The sequence below is a fragment of the Schistocerca nitens genome, chromosome 1 (assembly GCF_023898315.1).
Source record: "Schistocerca nitens isolate TAMUIC-IGC-003100 chromosome 1, iqSchNite1.1, whole genome shotgun sequence".
In the NCBI taxonomy this organism is placed as follows: Eukaryota; Metazoa; Arthropoda; class Insecta; order Orthoptera; family Acrididae; genus Schistocerca; species Schistocerca nitens.
The window spans coordinates 1014813395-1014830780 of NC_064614.1; the positions used below are offsets into that span (position 1 = coordinate 1014813395).

Genomic DNA, 17386 nt, shown 5'->3' on the forward strand with positions numbered 1-17386 from the left:
CTGCTGGGACCATCAGGGGCATTATCTTGGCTTCTCAGTTTTCCTTGTTCATGTCCTTATGATACATCTACCATGAAAATTTTCAATGTACTGTGCAGAATGTATGTGTTGCTGAAGGCTCTGGAGCAGATGAGGTTTGATGATGGAGGGAAGAGCTGCTTCGTGTGCTTGAAATCCCTCAGTGCCTTCCAGATGATTCAGGACTGCCTACATGTCCATGACTGGTGTAAGAAATTAGTATTCTTCTTGGTACCAGGAAATGTCAGAATCCAGGGAAATGAGGATGTTGATATTGCACCCAAGCCTGGCCCATGGCTTCTTGTTCCAGTGGGAGGACCAACCAGTTTTTGGAGCTTGTTGAATGTGTTTTGTATTTGAATGACAGGTCAACAGTAAATTTTTGTGGAGACCTCCCCTATGTCTTAGCAGCCACCCACATTTATAATTATGTGTTATGGCCCTATAATATCTTTATCTTGAGCTCTTCCTTTTTTTCCTTTTATGTACTAATGTACTGTTAAAGAACTGAGAAATGAGAGGGTTTTGTAGTGTTTGTTTGTGCGTGTGTCCCACAGAGAAGTTTTAGCAAGTATTTTATCCTTCCATTCTACAATCTTTTATCATCTTATTCATTTTAGCCACATTCATCGCCTCAAACTTTAATATGTGTGCTAGAGATTTCGTGTGCACAAATAGTTCTATCATCATCATCATAATCTAATATTGGTTAAATTACCATTTTAATGATTACATGTTTAAATGTAAAAGGATCTGAGTGTCACTACTGCAACCTACAACCTTTTCAACCTACTTGCTGTATTCATCTCTTCATCTCTCTCTACAATTTTTATCCCCCACACTTCCCTCCACTATAAATTTGTGATCCCATGATGTCGCACAGTGTGTTCTGTCAACCAGTCCCTTCTTTTAGTCAGGTTGTGCTACAAATTTCTTTTCTCCCCAGCGCTGTTCAGTACCTACTCATGAATTACATGGTCTACCCCTCAAATCTTTGGCATTCTTATGTCACCATATTTCAAAAACTTCTATTCTCTTCTTGTCTGAACTGTTTATTGTCCACATTACTCTTCCAAATACAAAGCTACACTCTAATTAAATACCTTGAGAAAAGCCTTAATAACATTTACATTTTATGGCCTTCATTGGACCACTTTAGCCAACTTTATACAAAGAATTTTTCACTTTCCTGTCAGCCCAGTACTTCTTCATTCTCTCTGATCTCATTCTTCTTTCTTCATCAGAAATCACCCTTTCTATTGTCTGTTTGTTGATTCTCTTTTACAGTCTGGTTTGTTTGTCTTTGAGTTTCCTGTTTTTGTCAGTTTTGTTTCTTAGGTCTTTCAGTGTAATCTGTAGCTCATCCATATCTTCCTTGATTTCTGTAATCCACTTAATGTTGCACTTACTATTCCACAATTTTTCTATTATTCTCCTGATGATCCTCTTCTCTGGTGTTCTGATTAGATGTCCGAAAAATGAAATGTGTTTCTTCCTGATTGTACTCCTTACCCGTTCTATTTCCTTGTAGACTGTTTCATTTGTTGCTACTCTCCCATGTCCATCTTTCTGGTACAATTTGTTGATGCACGTTCTGATGATTCTTCTCACTATTTTGAGTATTTTGTCTATTTGCGCAGTGTCAGTTGTTTTGAAGATGGTTTCACTTGCGTATATTATTTCTGGTTGAGTGGCTGTTTTGTAGTGTTTCAATTTTGTTGCTATTGACAGGCTCTTTTTGTTGTAGGTGTAGTGATATATCATGCTCTAGTCAGTTTGTTTATTTTGTTATGCCATGTTGGCTTTTCATTGAGGTTATATGTTATGATTTCTCCCAGATGTTTAAATTTATCTACAATTTTGATTTCTTGGTTTCCAATGGCAATTTTGTTTATGAGTGGTGGGTCAGTTAACATGATGACTGTTTTTTCAAAGGATATTCCAAGACCAATTTTCTGTGCTATTTCCTGTAGTGAGATAACTTGTTGATTGGTTTCCTGAATACTGTTGGACAAGAGAGAAAGGTCATCAGCAAATCCTAGACAATTTAAACTTTTGTTGTATTAGGGTCTTCCAATTTGGATGTTCTTTGGGTTAGTCTTGTATCATTCCCTCATTATATATTCTAAAGCAAAGTTGAACAGCAGGGGTGCCAAGCAATCTCCTTGTCTCAAACCTGTTTTTATGATGAATGGCTCAGAGTGTTCCCCCCTGAACTTGACTTTTGATACAGTGTTGGTTAAGGTGAGTTGTATCAATTTGATTAATTTTGTATGGAGCTCAAAATTTCTTAAGATTTTTAACATTGACGTTCTATGGCTGCAGTCGTATGCTTTTTAAAGTCCACGAAGGTTGTCGTATGCTTTTTTAAAGTACATGAAGGTTATTACAACATATTTATTTCATTTCTTGTAATATGCTATAGCTTATTTTAAAGTGATGATCTGTCCCACACAGCTTCTTCAAGGTCTGAAGCCTCCTTGGTATTCACCTAATTCTTCCTCTAGTTGCTCTTTAGTCCTCTTGTATTAGGATTCTGGAGAGAATCTTGTATGTGCAGTCTAAGAGAGAGAGATACCTCTGTAATTATCTGGGTTGGTTTTATCTCCTTTTTTGTGGAATGGGTGGATTATGAATATGGCCCAATGTTCAGGAAACTTTTCTGTTATCCAGATTTTTGTTAGGGCTATGTGTAAGGATGTTCGAAGTGTATCACTGGCATATTTCCACATTTCTGCAAAAACTTGGTCTTATCCGCATGCCTTACAATTTTTCATCTCTCTGAGTGCCGTTTCCACCTCTTGATTGTTGGAGGATTTATGAGATCAGGTGGAGTCTTGATGGATGTGTCTGTATTAATTACTAAAAGTTCCTGGGGTTCTTCACAATTTAAAAGTTTACTAATGCTTTTGCCATTATTTCAGCATGTTCCTTGTCATTATGTGCCATTTTTCCATCTTCCCTTTTCAGCATTAATGTGGGAGGGGCAAATTTTTGTAATTTTCTTCCAAACATTTTGTGAAAGTCTCTGGAATTGGTTTTGTGGTAATTTTCTTCTATTGAGTCGATTGGATCTTTCTGTGAGTGTCTGTTGGTTTGCCTGATAATTTGTGTGAATTTTTTCCTGATATATTTGAGGTTGGTTGCATTTTCATCTATACTAGATGTTAACAAATTTCTCTTCTTCAGAAACACTTTTCTTGCCATTGGCAATTTGCATTTTATATGCTGTCTACTTTGGCTATCGTCAGTTAATTTACTGGCCAGATAGCAAAACTTATCTACTACATTTAGTGCCTCATTTCTTAATCTAATTCCCTGAGTGTCACTCAGCTACATTCCATTGCCCTCATTTTGCTTTTGTTGATGTTCATCTTAAATCTTCCTGCAAGAAACTGTCCATTCTATTCAACTGCCCATCCAAGTCCTTTGCCAGAATTACAGTCATTTACAAACCCGAAAGATTTTATTTCTTCTCCTTGAATTTTAATTCCTTCTCCAAATTTTTCTTTTATTTCCTTCACTGCTTGCTCAGTGTATAGATTGAATAACATCGGGATAGGCTACAACCTATTTCTCACCCCCCTTTTCAATCACTGATTCTCTTTCATGCCCCTCAACTCCTATAACTGCTATCAGATTTTTGTACAAGTTGTAACTAGCCTTTGATCCCTGTATTTTACCACTATTACCTTCAGGATTTCAAAGAGTATGTTACAATCAACATTGTCAAAAACTTTCTCTATCAAAAAGGGATGCATAATGCTGCTACTAAAAGTTTTGATCACTTATCGGAGGTCACAAAATGCCTGACAGAAATCAAAGTAAAATTTGGAAACAAGCTGAAAAAGTTTCTGCATGACAACTCTTTCTGTTCTGTACAAGTATTTCTGTTACTGTAATGTGTGATAGGTGGTGGATAGGAATTACTAACTCACATCTCTAGTAAAAAAAAGTGAATAAAAAATCAAAAAGAACTTATAAATGTTCAGATTTTATCAGTATTTAGAAATTAATTTGTGATGTGAATGTAAAATTACTTGTTCCACATCATTACGATTTATCTTCCAAAATGACCCATGGAACATGAAACTAACTGAAACATAGGTTTGCCTTTCCTTAAACTATACCCTAAGGGAAATCGTATGGTCAGTATTGCCTTGTGCATTCCTACATTCCTCCAGAATCCAAACCGATTATCCCCTAGGTCACTTCTACTAGTGTTTCCATTCTTCTTCAAAGAATTCATATTAGTATTTTGCAAGCATGTCTTATTAAACTGATAGTTTGATAATATTCACTCCTGGCACCACCTGCTTTCTTTGGAACTGAAGTTATTACATTTTCCTTGACATCTGAGGTTATTTCACCTGTAACAATATTATGAGAACGAAAGTTGCTACTCACTCAACAATAAACACACACACACACACACACACACACACACACACACACACACACACGCAAATGCAACTCTCACACACGACTGCAGTCTCAGGCAACTGAAACCACACTGCGAGCAACAGCACAAGTGTGTGATGGGAGTGGTGACTGGGTGGGGAAAAGGAGGATGCTGGGGTGGGGAGGGGGACGGATAGTATGGCTGGGATGGCGGACAGTGAAGTGCTGCAGGTTGGGCGGCGGGCCGGGGAGACGTGGGGTGTGGTTTGGGGGGAGGGGGGAGAGGGGGAAGTAGTGGAAAAGGAGAGAAATAGAGAGGAATAAATAAAAAATAAAATAAATTAAAAAAGACCGGGTGTAGTGGTGGAATGGCAGCTGTGTAGTGCTGGAATGGGAGCAGGGAAGGGGCTGGATGAGTGAGAACAGTGACTAACGAAGGTTGAGGCCAGGAGGATTATGGGAGCATAGGATGTATTGCAGGGAAAGTTCCCACCTGCACAGTTCAGAAAAGCTTCTGTTGGAGGGAAGGATCCATATGGCACACACTGTGAAGCAGTCATTGAAATGAAGAATATCATGTTTGCAGCATGTTCAGCAACAAGGTGGTCCACTTGTTTCTTGGCCACAGTTTGTCGGTGGCCATTCATGCAGACAGACAGCTTGTTGGTTGTCATGCCTATATACAAAGCAGCACAGTGGTTGCAGCTTAGCTTGCAGACAACATGTCTGGTTTCTCAGCACTTCACTGTCCACCATCCCCACCATACTAACCCTCCCCCTCCCCCCCAGAGCCTCCTCATTTCCCCCACCCATTCGCCACTCCCATTATGCACTGGTGCTGCTGCTCACAGTGAGGTTTCAGTTCCCTGAGACTGCAGTTGTGTGTGTGAGTAGCGTTTGCTTGAGTGTGTCTGTGCATATGTGTGTCTATTGTTGGCGAAAGTCATTGTCCGAAAGCTTTAATTGTGAAAATGTTTTTGCTGTGCCTATCTGTGACCCAGCATCTCCGCTGTATGGTAAGTAGCAACTTCCTTCTCATAATATTGTTACAATCCATCCTCGATTTTCCATTGTTTGGCATTTCACCTGTCTCATACATCTTGCATACCATGTGGAATAGTTTTGTGATGACTGACTCTCCCAAGAAAGTTCTAATGACCTCTACTCCAGGAGCCTTGTTTTGACTTAGGTCTTTCTGTGCTCTGTCAAATTCTTCTCACAGTATCATACCTCCCACCTCGTCTTCTTCTCTTTCTGTAATATTGTCTTCAAGTTCATTTCTGTTGTTTCATCACTTTATTAGCTCCTTCCACTTTCCAGCTTTCCCTCCTGTGTTTCATACTGATTTTTCACATGAGCTCTTGATATCCATACAGCTGCTTTCTTTTTCCCATAAGTCTCTTTCATTTTCCTGTAGGCAGTTTCTATCTTTTTCCCTTGAGATATATGCTCTTTGGAATCCTTACATTTTTCCCCAAGCCATTCTTGCATAGCCGTTTTGCACATCCTTTCAGGCTTGTTTTTTAAATGTTTGTATCCCCTTTTGTCTGCTTGATTTGCTACATTTTTATATTTTCTCTTTTCATCAGTTAAATTCAGTATCTTCTGCAATATTGAAGCATTTTTACTGGGTGTTGTCTTTTTACCTATTTGATCCTCTGTTGCCTTCATTTTCATTTCTCAATGCTACCCATTCGTTTTCTACTATATATCTTTCGCCTCTGCAATGCTAACCCCTGCTCACTACAAAAAATCTTGTTGTTGTTTTCTGTTAATTTATTGGCTCTCTCTAGGGATGATTTCGCTTAGCATCTTGCCAATACTAGTGTTACATGATATTTGTTCAGTTAATGCAGCAGGTTGGGCTAAATAAAAAATCAGCATTTTAAAACATATTACTTTATTCCAGTTAAGTAGTCACATCCACAGTCCAGCACTGCCCCAATGTTGAAAGATCTCAAGCAACATGTGTCTGGGCCCCTCACCACTTGCACTGCTTCCGCCACATAATGACACATGAAGTATTCCATCCAAAATAAAAAGATTTTGACAACTTTTGCACTTTCTGGCATCTAAAACTATTTTCTATGGCATGGAATTAAAAATTTACAATAAATTAAATAACAAAAATCTGTTAAATATGGACTTTGACCCACTAAAAAGATTGTTATTTAATACACTAGTGGAAAAATGTTATTCAATTGAAGAATTCATGCAGGACAGTTTGGCAATTTGAAAAGAAAAGAAACAATAAAGATTATGTCTTGTATAATAAATTGTTAATATATTGTATAAATTGTATTGCAAATTGCAAAATGACTGTAAGTGTTATATATGTTCTTGTTAAATTGTTCATGCGTAAACATGCAGAAATGTCTGTTTAAACATGTTAATTATTATAACCTTATTTTTTTAAGTAATTTGATTTGTCTCCAGTACAAAAATCTTTCATTTGTAACTGTACATTATGAGATGAATAAACTACATTCTACATTCTACTGAAACACACATTAATATACTGTTATGCAGCTGATTGACCAAGATAGGGGCTATAAATGCTGGTAATACAATACTCTTCCAAATCATATCAAATGTGAGATTCTGTTTGTTAATCTAGAGATGTGACAGAAAATTCATCGACAGTTACCATATTGATATATTTCCAGACCCAGAAAGCCGACCCTATTATCCTGTGCACTGACTAAATAATTTACCTACATACTTACTCAGAAGGTGAATAAAACTTGAGTGTTCCTGGAAACATCATTGAATGAAGCTTTCAGTCTGCAACAAAGTTTACACATTAAATTTCCTATGTGTATGTGCAATACTGTGATCTGTCTGAATGGATTTTTATTGGTATTTAATCCCGAGGGAAGAATGAGTTCTGAAAGCTAGGAAGTGTATCACTACACATTTTACTTCCTGTAGTTAAGTACTGACCAGCAGTTATGTCTCATGATTACAGTCAAACACATAATTCTATTGTAACTGCCTTCGTAAAGCAGTCAGTCACCTTTAGGCCTGCTTGACACATTGTAGTACACACAGAAATACCATTGGAAAAACTAAAAGACATTAGAGTGCTACCCATGGCTTATGAATAAATCGCAGAAAATTTTGTCGTAATATTAACAAATAAGGGTTTTATGTGATTTTTTTATTGCAGATTTTGTGAGCAGAATGATCGTCATCTGGAGGCAAGTCAGAAGTGCCAGCTGGCTGCCCGTGCAGCAGAGCAGTGGATGGGGCTAAGGTTGCAGCTAGTGGGGGTCGCTGTGGTGGGAGGAGTTGGACTAGCTGCAGTGGTGCAGAGACAGCTTGGCACTGCAGATGCTGGTAATCAAGTCCATTTTCTGTGCTTCATTTCATCCCTTTTTTTAATGACATTGTGTCTTCAGCTGTTTTGTATCAATTATGATCTTTGATCTGATCAAAACAGTTAAAATAACTTTTCTAAATAGCATATGAAATAATATTGAACTCAGGCTTGTAAGCCAATGCTGAAATACTGCTTGCAAAGCCACAGCAAGTCAATCAGGAAATAATATTTTTTAGAAAACGTTCCAGAATAATTGCCAAATTAACTAAGTCAAGTTATTTTAATGGCACTGATTACATTCCATATTTGACACAGAAGGTTTTTAGCAAACTCTTTTATTGTTGAGCCTGTTCAGCAAGTAAGGAAGTTATTTTTAAATTATTTTATTTTCTGTTTATTTGTTTCCACAGTCCTGCAATATTTTAGAAATGTGTGACTTATAGTGTAACTGAAATTTATCAGTTTCCTTTTAGTACTTTTGTTGCTAACTACACACTTTTCATTATTCAGAGTCAATTGCCACTTTTTGCACCTTACAGATATCTTGTCTAAATCATTTTGCAATTGGTTCTGATCATTTGATGACTTTACAAGACAGTAAAAGACAGCATCATTTGCAAACAGTATGAGGCCTTCTCCAATTGTTTCGTAAATTGTTTATAGAGATCAGGAACAGTGGAGGGCCTGTAACACATCCTTGGGAAATGCCAAATATTAATACCCTAATATATCTTCTTTCCTTTCTATATACTAGTGAGCATATCAAAGTTCTAGCACTTCTCACCCATGGTGAAATTTTATATATTTTAGTTTGGATCACAATTGTTTGTCATACCAGATTTGTTCAATGATGTTCTGACTGAAGTATTACATCAATGTGCAAGGAATTGCAGAAAAGCTGAAAAATGACATGAGTGCTTTCATAGATGGCCTCCTTCTGGTAAGACTGTTATGGGTAAGACTGTTATGGAACTGGAATAAAATGAGCCTAGTGGTTGTATTGGATAGGCCTTGCACCTGAGACATTCACAATGATATGACTCGTGGCCAGGGATTGGCTGTGGGTGTGGTGTAAGGATGGACTAGGATATTGTGGTTAGCAGAATACCACTTTTTGAGGAGTGGGAAGGATTGTGGGTAGGATATTCCACACTTTATGTGGGTGTGACTATCAACCAGTTCTCCACCAGACTATGGCCACGAGCAGAGGTGACTGCTCAGTGGCGGAACACACTGCTGACAAGGGGAAGGCCTCAGGCATGACAAAGCAACTGATTCAATTCATGTTTGGTGCAGGTTGCTTGTGTACTATTTCAATTGAATGATTCTTTTGGCTCATTAACCCCCCCCCCCCCCCCCAATAATGCCCAATCAACTCGATATTGATAGAATTAATAGATAATAGAACACTGAGCATTTTTCGTCATTGTATATAGGATTCACAAATGCTTGTTTCAGGAAAAGGAAACCCTTACAACAGCAACTTTTATACCAACAAATTCAATCAGTGCTCTTTAAAGAAAGCACTCAAGCATGCTGAGACCCCTGGCTGGGGAACAGAGTACCTATGTTCAATTCCTACAAACATTTTGTAGTTTTTTCATATATTTTTCTCATTATCGAAATTTATGGGAATAGGGGGATCAGAAAAGTAAAAAAATCGAAAATGAATAATAATGTGGGAGATGCATAAATGTAAAATGAATAATAATGTGGGAGATGCATAAATGTCTCAAAAAACTTGGTGTAGTGAAGAATTAAAATGTTAATTCTTATTGTATGAAAACAACTCCAAGAAGAAGTGCTTTATTTTAAGACCCAGTCTTGGTGAGGAACAATGTAGCTGGTCAAGGACTGCATTCATTAGATGTTCATGATGCTGCAAATTTATTTGCTTCAAATGTTTATGTGATACATAAAATCAATCTAGTTGTTCAAAGGAATGTGAGGGTATATAACATAGTGAGTAAAAGAGTGATCATAAAATGACCAGGATTCAATTATTGTGCTTTTGATTAATCCAAGTTACTTTGCTAAACAAGAGCTGAACCTGTTGCCCATGTCTGAGGCCTTGCATGCCTTACTCAGTGTCAACGGCTTCTTCAAAACCCGTGTTATCTGCACACCCCCCCCCCCCCCCCCCAACACCAGTGTCTCTGAGTTACGTGCCCTTACAACACATTGTTTGATTCCAGAATCTTCCTGGCCCTATTCTGCACTAGCCCCTGCCTCACACCCATCTCCTGCTCTGCCTCAGGAACCATATCTTTATTCATCCTGCAGCCCACACCCTGTTCCCCACAGACTCTCTCCTTCCTCTGTTCTGTCTGCCACTCCCAGTCCGCTCTTCCATGACATCATTTGCAAGAACTCACTGTTACCAGTGCTCGTGTTTCATTTGTGTTCCATGCATCTTCAAACTCCCCCCCCCCTTCCCCCCACCAGCTCTCTTACTGTCAGCTGCCTTTCCAATCCTTCCCATCTGCTCCCAGTGGCCACTGGCTATGATGGTTTTTCCATGAATACTATTTCCCTTCAAAGGAAGTAGTATTAGTTATACTGATAAGAAGAATGATAAACAGTCTTCCCACTCTGTAAGGTTACCTTCTGCGTACGGAGTTACTGACTGCATAAGGAAAATTCTTCAAAAAATTGTATGAAGATCACATTTTTCAGCCAGTACAAAATAAAAGACTTTTTTCAACCCATGAAAGGTTACTTGATTTCTTTAAAGTGGTGTGTGGCTGTGACAGTGTCTATATGGGCAAAAGTGAGAGGACAATCAAAGGACGGCCCACATGTTGCCTAGGTTGTTTCAAGCACATTGCAGAAGTTTCACTGGGACTCCCTTACATATCCTCCATATACTCCTGATCTTTCCCCATGTGGTTTCCATATTTTTAGAACCCTGAAAAAAGACATTTGTGGCCAATGATTTGCTTCGGATGAAGAGGTGCATGCCTGGGTACAATCATGGTTCTGTAGGCAACCACAAATACTTTTCAATTAAGGCATTGACCACAGTGTCTCATAATGGGATAAATATAGGAACAGTTATCATGATTAATAAACAGTTTACTTGCTCCCCCCTCCCCACCAGTCTCATTTTCGTATTCTGCCCCCTTATATGAATGCTAGCTAGAGAATGTAAAACATATACAAGTAAAGTCCAAGAACAAAAGTAATTTCAATAGAGATGACAACTGCAGGATTTCTGCTTCATGATTTCCTGCAATCAAGGGAGTAAATACGTTGGTCTCCAGCAGGACATGCCCTCTATTTTAACTGACAATAAGGCAAATGTGGTTTACATTGTAAGATTTTGTGTGATGTCTCCTCTCAATATATTGAGTGTCAGATTTTGTGTGTTGCAGAGTGTTTTGGTCACCGTTGTACTTAAGTAGTCCTACAACCATAGTCGTCTAACCCCTTTTTAACTGTGTCTCTGCTGGTATTTTACCTTTGATTTAATCTAGTTATTTTGCTGAGTTGTGCCTGAGTTTACAGTTGGTCTTTGATTAATCTCACAATGTGAATGTTGTTTTTTTAATACTTGTGTAATGAAACAAAATAGAGGGAAACATTCCACGTGGGAAAAATATATCTAAAAACAAAGATGATGTGACTTACCAAACGAAAGCGCTGGCACGTCGATAGACACACAAACAAACACAAACATACACATAAAATTCAAGCTTTCGCAACAAACTGTTGCCTCATCAGGAAAGAGGGAAGGAGAGGGAAAGACGAAAGGATGTGGGTTTTAAGGGAGAGGGTAAGGAGTCATTCCAATCCCGGGAGCGGAAAGACTTACCTTAGGGGAAAAAAAGGATGGGTATACACTCGCGCGCACACACACACATATCCATCCACACATATACAGACACAAGCAGACATCTCACAAGCAGATATATTTAAAGACAAAGAGTTTGGGCAGAGATGTCAGTCGAGGCGGAAGTGAAGAGGCAAAGATGATGTTGAATGACAGGTGAGGTATGAGTGGCGGCAACTTGAAATTAGCGGAGATTGAGGCCTGGTGGGTAACGGGAAGAGAGGATATATTGAAGAGCAAGTTCCCATCTCCGGAGTTCGGATAGGTTGGTGTTGCTGGGAAGTATCCAGATAACCCGGACGGTTTAACACTGTGCCAAGATGTGCTGACCGTGCACCAAGGCATGGTTAGCCACAGGGTGATCCTCATTACCAACAAACACTGTCTGCCTGTGTCCATTCATGCGAATGGACAGTTTGTTGCTGGTCATTCCCACATAGAATGCATCACAGTGTAGGCAGGTCAGTTGGTAAATCACATGGGTGCTTTCACATGTGGCTCTGCCTTTGATCGTGTACACCTTCCGGGTTACAGGACTGGAGTAGGTGGTGGTGGTGGGAGGGTGCATGGGACAGGTTTTACACCGGGGGCGGTTACAAGGATTGGAGCCAGAGGGTAGGGAAGGTGGTTTGGGGATTTCATAGGGATGAACTAACAGGTTACGAAGGTTAGGTGGACGGCGGAAAGACACTCTTGGTGGAGTGGGGAGGATTTCATGAAGGATGGATCTCATTTCAGCGCAGGATTTGAGGAAGTCGTATCCCTGCTGGAGAGCCACATTCAGAGTCTGATCCAGTCCCAGAAAGTATCCTGTCACAAGTGGGGCACTTTTGTGGTTCTTCTGTGGGAGGTTCTGGGTTCGAGGGGATGAGGGGATGAGGAAGTGGCTCTGGTTATTTGCTTCTGGACCAGGTCGGGAGGGTAGTTGCGAGATGCGAAAGCTGTTGTCAGGTTGTTGGTGTAATGGTTCAGGGATTCCGGACTGGAGCAGATTCGTTTGCCACGAAGACCTAGGCTGTAGGGAAGGGACCGTTTGATGTGGAATGGGTGACAGCTGTCATAATGGAGGTACTGTTGCTTGTTGGTGGGTTTGATGGGGACGGCCGTGTGAAGCTGGCCATTGGACAGATGGAGGTCAACGTCAAGGAAAGTGGCGTGGGATTTGGAGTAGGACCAGGTGAATCTGATGGAACCAAAGGAGTTGAGGTTGGAGAGGAAATTCTGGAGTTCTTCTTCACTGTGAGTCCAGATCATGAAGATGTCATCAATAAATCTGTACCAAACTTTGGGTTGGCAGGCCTGGGTAACCAAGAAGGGTTCCTCTAGGCGACCCATGAATAGGTTGGCGTACGAGGGGGCCATCCTGGTACCCATGGCTGTTCCCTTTAATTGTTGGTATGTCTGGCCTTCAAAAGTGAAGAAGTTGTGGGTCAGGATGAAGCTGGCTTGGGTAATGAGGAAAGAGGTTTTAGGTAGGGTGGCAGGTGATTGGCGTGAAAGGAAATGCTCCATCGCAGCGAGGCCCTGGATGTGCGGAATATTTGTGTATAAGGAAGTGGCATCAATGGTTACAAGGATGGTTTCCGGGGGTAACAGACTGGGTAAGGATTCCAGGCGTTCGAGAAAGTGGTTGGTGTCTTTGATGAAGGATGGGAGACTGCATGTAATGGGTTGAAGGTGTTGATCTACGTAGAAGAGATCTGAAGAAGATCCCAGCACAGTGATTGACATGTGAGGAAGAAATTTGAGGAGGAACAACGTAAAAGATTCGGGAGAGGGTAATAAATTGTATGTCATGGCCCAGTGCAGTGGCATTACTGAAAATATTTTGCCTTGTGGCAAACAGATTTACATGTAATTTGTATTTCATATATTTATTATGTGGGTTAGTATTATGTTAAAAGCAAGTTTTCAAGAAAGACATGAGAGTAAATGAAACAGCAAAACTTACTTGCTTGAAATTATCTTGCAGTGAGCATTTGAAACTAACTCTGTTGTTTTATATTATTTCATTTCAGGTTTGGTGGGACTTGCCATATCTTATGCTCTATCAGCAACAGGTGTATTAGGTGGTGTTGCAAATGCATTTGCAGAAACAGAACGTGAAATGGTGGCTGTGGAACGAGTATTGCAGTATGTCCAAAGTGTCGAGAAGGAATCTCAAGGTGGTGAACAACCACCATATGGGTGGCCAGCTCAAGGAGTTGTGTCCTTCAATGGTGTTGTCTTGCGTTACAGGTGAACACCTTTAAAACTCTATAACTGCAATTTATAAATGCTATCAAATGAATTGATATTTGGATGCTACAGTAACTGAGATGTGGCTGCTTTTTCATAAAACTATCAGCAGTTGATATATATCTCACGACATTTGTTTTGACAAACTACAAGCATATTTGCTCTTAAGAGACTTTAGTTATTGCAGTACTTTGGAGTCTCATGACTTTTGTGACACTGACATTCGGTGTTGTGGTGGTATTATTTCTTATAAGCAAAAATGGAGAGGAGACTATGACAAATGGTACTCATTGTGCTCTATATAAGGATATTTCCTTCTGTATATACTTGACAATATCACATTATTTCTGAAGTGAACAACACTGCTGTAATTGCTTCTTGTTATCTATTCTGTGCTGAAGATGAACGGTGATGACCTGTCCATAGTCTTCGACTATTTAGCAAGATTTTTGAAATGTCTATTTTTACAACCATTTGCACAAAGCTACTGAGACAGTTGTAATTTGAGCCTTACTCTTAACCACTTTGGGTCTCTAGACTTCGATTATTCAATTTTGTCAACCAAGTTTTTGAAAGGCACCATCACCACTCTAAAACCCAAATGCAGGAAAATTATATGTAACACTAAAAAAAGTAAAACTTCTCTATAAACTAAATGGAGTACAAGGAAACAAGTCTGTAAATTTACGTATCCCTGTAAGTCACCATTACATTATTGAGTATGTTCCATAGTAAAATGCTGACTTTTATGAGATAGAAAATAGTCCATATGTGAAGTACCATTTTCCATGCTAAGTGCAGTGACCACTAAATGATCCTGTGATTGATTTGATTTATTTCTTCATCCTGGGATCATTTTAGAGTGATATGGGATTTTCATCACAATACAATGAAAATAAGTAGCTCAAATATATATACATCTAGAACATAATAAGTATATTAAATATACTTTTATAATGATAGTACAGGTCATAAGCTGTGGCCTCCTTGATGAGGAAGCTATCCCAGTATGATATAGGAAAATCACAGAAAACATGTATCCAGATGACCAATCAGAGCAAACATCATACTGAACATGGGGTCTTAACAACTGCAGTATCTAATTTGGTTGGTCCCTATCGCTCAGTGGTCTTTGATTTACACACAATTTGCTCCATATAACTTATAACTTATCTATGAAACAGTTTTGCTCTTCATCACTGCACCCACTACTGGTCATCACTGCACCTGCTGCTGACTCCAGGACTACAAATATCGTTCTACATTCTTTATGCTAACTCCTGTCTGTTCTGAAACCAAACTCCAGGCCCAGAAACTTGCAACTATGCCCCATGCACATTTTTATGTCCTCTCCTCAGCCTGCCTGAAAAACTGATTCAGCTCCCCCATGATGAGTGAGATGCTGAGTTTGGGAGAGTGACAAGACATTATCATCATGCACTATAGATCTTAGCACATGATTTTCTTGTAAAGCATTAGATTGTGATGATATATTGTAATATGACAGGGTGTTGTACTTACCCATTTCATTATTAACCACTGCCCTGACTTATCTAACTTTTCTTCAATTATGTAGTATGCATTACTTATGAGGAATTTTATATCTGCCTTTTTAAACAGAAGTATTTTAATAATATTTTCCATCTCATTTGGCAATTTATTCTACACTTTTATTCCCCAGTACAAGTTTTCATTTGTTTTTCTGTGGTAAATGTAGGTCTAAACAGGCTCTTATTTCATGATTATGTCTATATCCATTAGTGAGATATTTATTAATGTTTTCTATGATCTGCACAACAAATTGGTAGAGGTACTTGTTGCAGTAAGAACACTCAGTTCTTTAAATAGTTATTTACAATGAGGCTGACTGCTACTTTCTGTTGTTATTATTACTGCCTTATCCTGCAGTTTAAAAATTGTGCCCATGGTTTGTAGCTTTGGCCCCCAGAAAAGAATCCCACAACTCAGAATTAAGCATATATAGGAATAGTATGTCACCAACAAGAGACTGGCTGTTACAAATTGATGAAACAACCCTAAGAGCGTAACATGCTGTTGATATTGTTTTGGTTCATTCCATGTTAATTGATAACCAGTACTCATCCCCAAGAAGCCTTGTGTTTGTTATACAGCTTGTTGATTTATCACCTGTGCTTTATGTCACAGAGTTGTTTTCTCTTTTTATGCTCAAGTGCGTTCTGTTTGTTTTCTTTATGTACAATGTTAATATGTTTCATACTGTCCAGTCATAAACATCCTTGAGTGTATCATTTTCTTTCTCTAGGAGGAGTTTTGATGTTTTATCAGCAACTAAGCTCTTGCTGTCCTCAGCATAGAGAACTCTTTTTCCATGTCTTACACTGCCTGGAACATCACTGATATATATGAAGAACAGAATTGGACCCACTACACTACCCTGAGGGACACCTTTGTTTATATATTTCTTTTATATGAATGCGTGATGCCTGTTATATTAGACGTGTTCAAAAGAACAAACAACATGCAGAATCCACAGATATGTATTATGTATTATGTAAATTGAAGGTGGAGAGGGGATGTGAGGAAAGGGAAAGGAAATAATTATTGATGCTAGCTGTATCAGGACTTCATGTGGAATCAGCAGTGATGACTGAAAATGTGTGCTGGACCTGGCTTCAAACCTGGGATATCCTGCTTACTAGGCAGTTGCGTTAACCACTGTGCCATTTGGACACATTATTTATTGCAGTTGCACAGACTATCTCGTTATGTCCCTCAGCTGGTCCACACTTCCACCTAGTGCCACCTGTCTGCAATTCCCATCCATGTCCTCCATGTTTGCTATTTTGACATACCTGCAGGAGGTCAAATGTGATTGTGCATTTGCACTGAAGGTGATGGATTCATAGCCCTTTGAGGTGACTCAGTTATATAAATGTGTGGTATCTGTTCTTTTGGACATGTCAACATCTCTCAGGAGTCTCAAAGTAGCAAACGTGGAGGACATGGATGCAGACTGCAGATAGATGGTGCTCGGTCAGAGTGTGGGTCAGCCGAGGGCGCACCGATTAGTCTGCACATTTGCGATAAACGCTGTGTCCGGATGGTGCAGTGGTTAATGAAACACCTAGTAACCAGGAGATCCTGCATTCGAGTCGTGGTCCAGCACACATTTTCATTCATCACCACTGAGTCTGCCTAAAGTCTCAATGCAGCTGACTTCAATAATTCTTTCCCATTCTTTTCCTTTCTCTCCATCCACCTTCAGTTTGCATGAAACATAATGTGTATTTCTTGTCTGACAATTATTTTACTAGAAATTTATCATCAGCAGACCTGTAAGTTATATCTGCCTTTTGCACCTTGTTTTCCACTTCAGACTAGAGCCATTTGTTTTGTATTCCTCTTACACACCTAATGCTTCTAGCTTGTTTAGTACTCTGCTTCACAGTTGTTAAGGAAAAACTGACACTTGCTACAGAACAACTGCAATTGCTGTGGAACGCGTGACCAAAATTATTATAAGGAAATGTAGAAGACGAGATGTGTTAAATGCATAAATGCTCTGTATTCATTCAGTGGTTCATGAAATATGA

At 39.2% G+C, this 17386-nt stretch overlaps 1 protein-coding gene across 2 annotated transcripts in view; it reads left to right on the forward strand.

The window, feature by feature from the left end:
- Positions 1-17386, forward strand: part of LOC126196086 (ATP-binding cassette sub-family C member 10) — a 369743-nt gene that overhangs the window by 301579 nt on the left and 50778 nt on the right. For both annotated transcript variants that reach the window (XM_049934541.1, XM_049934540.1), the window contains exons 18-19: positions 7589-7758; positions 13592-13811. In XM_049934541.1, coding sequence (XP_049790498.1) covers positions 7589-7758; positions 13592-13811 — 390 coding nt within the window. The remainder of the gene's footprint in view (positions 1-7588; positions 7759-13591; positions 13812-17386) is intronic.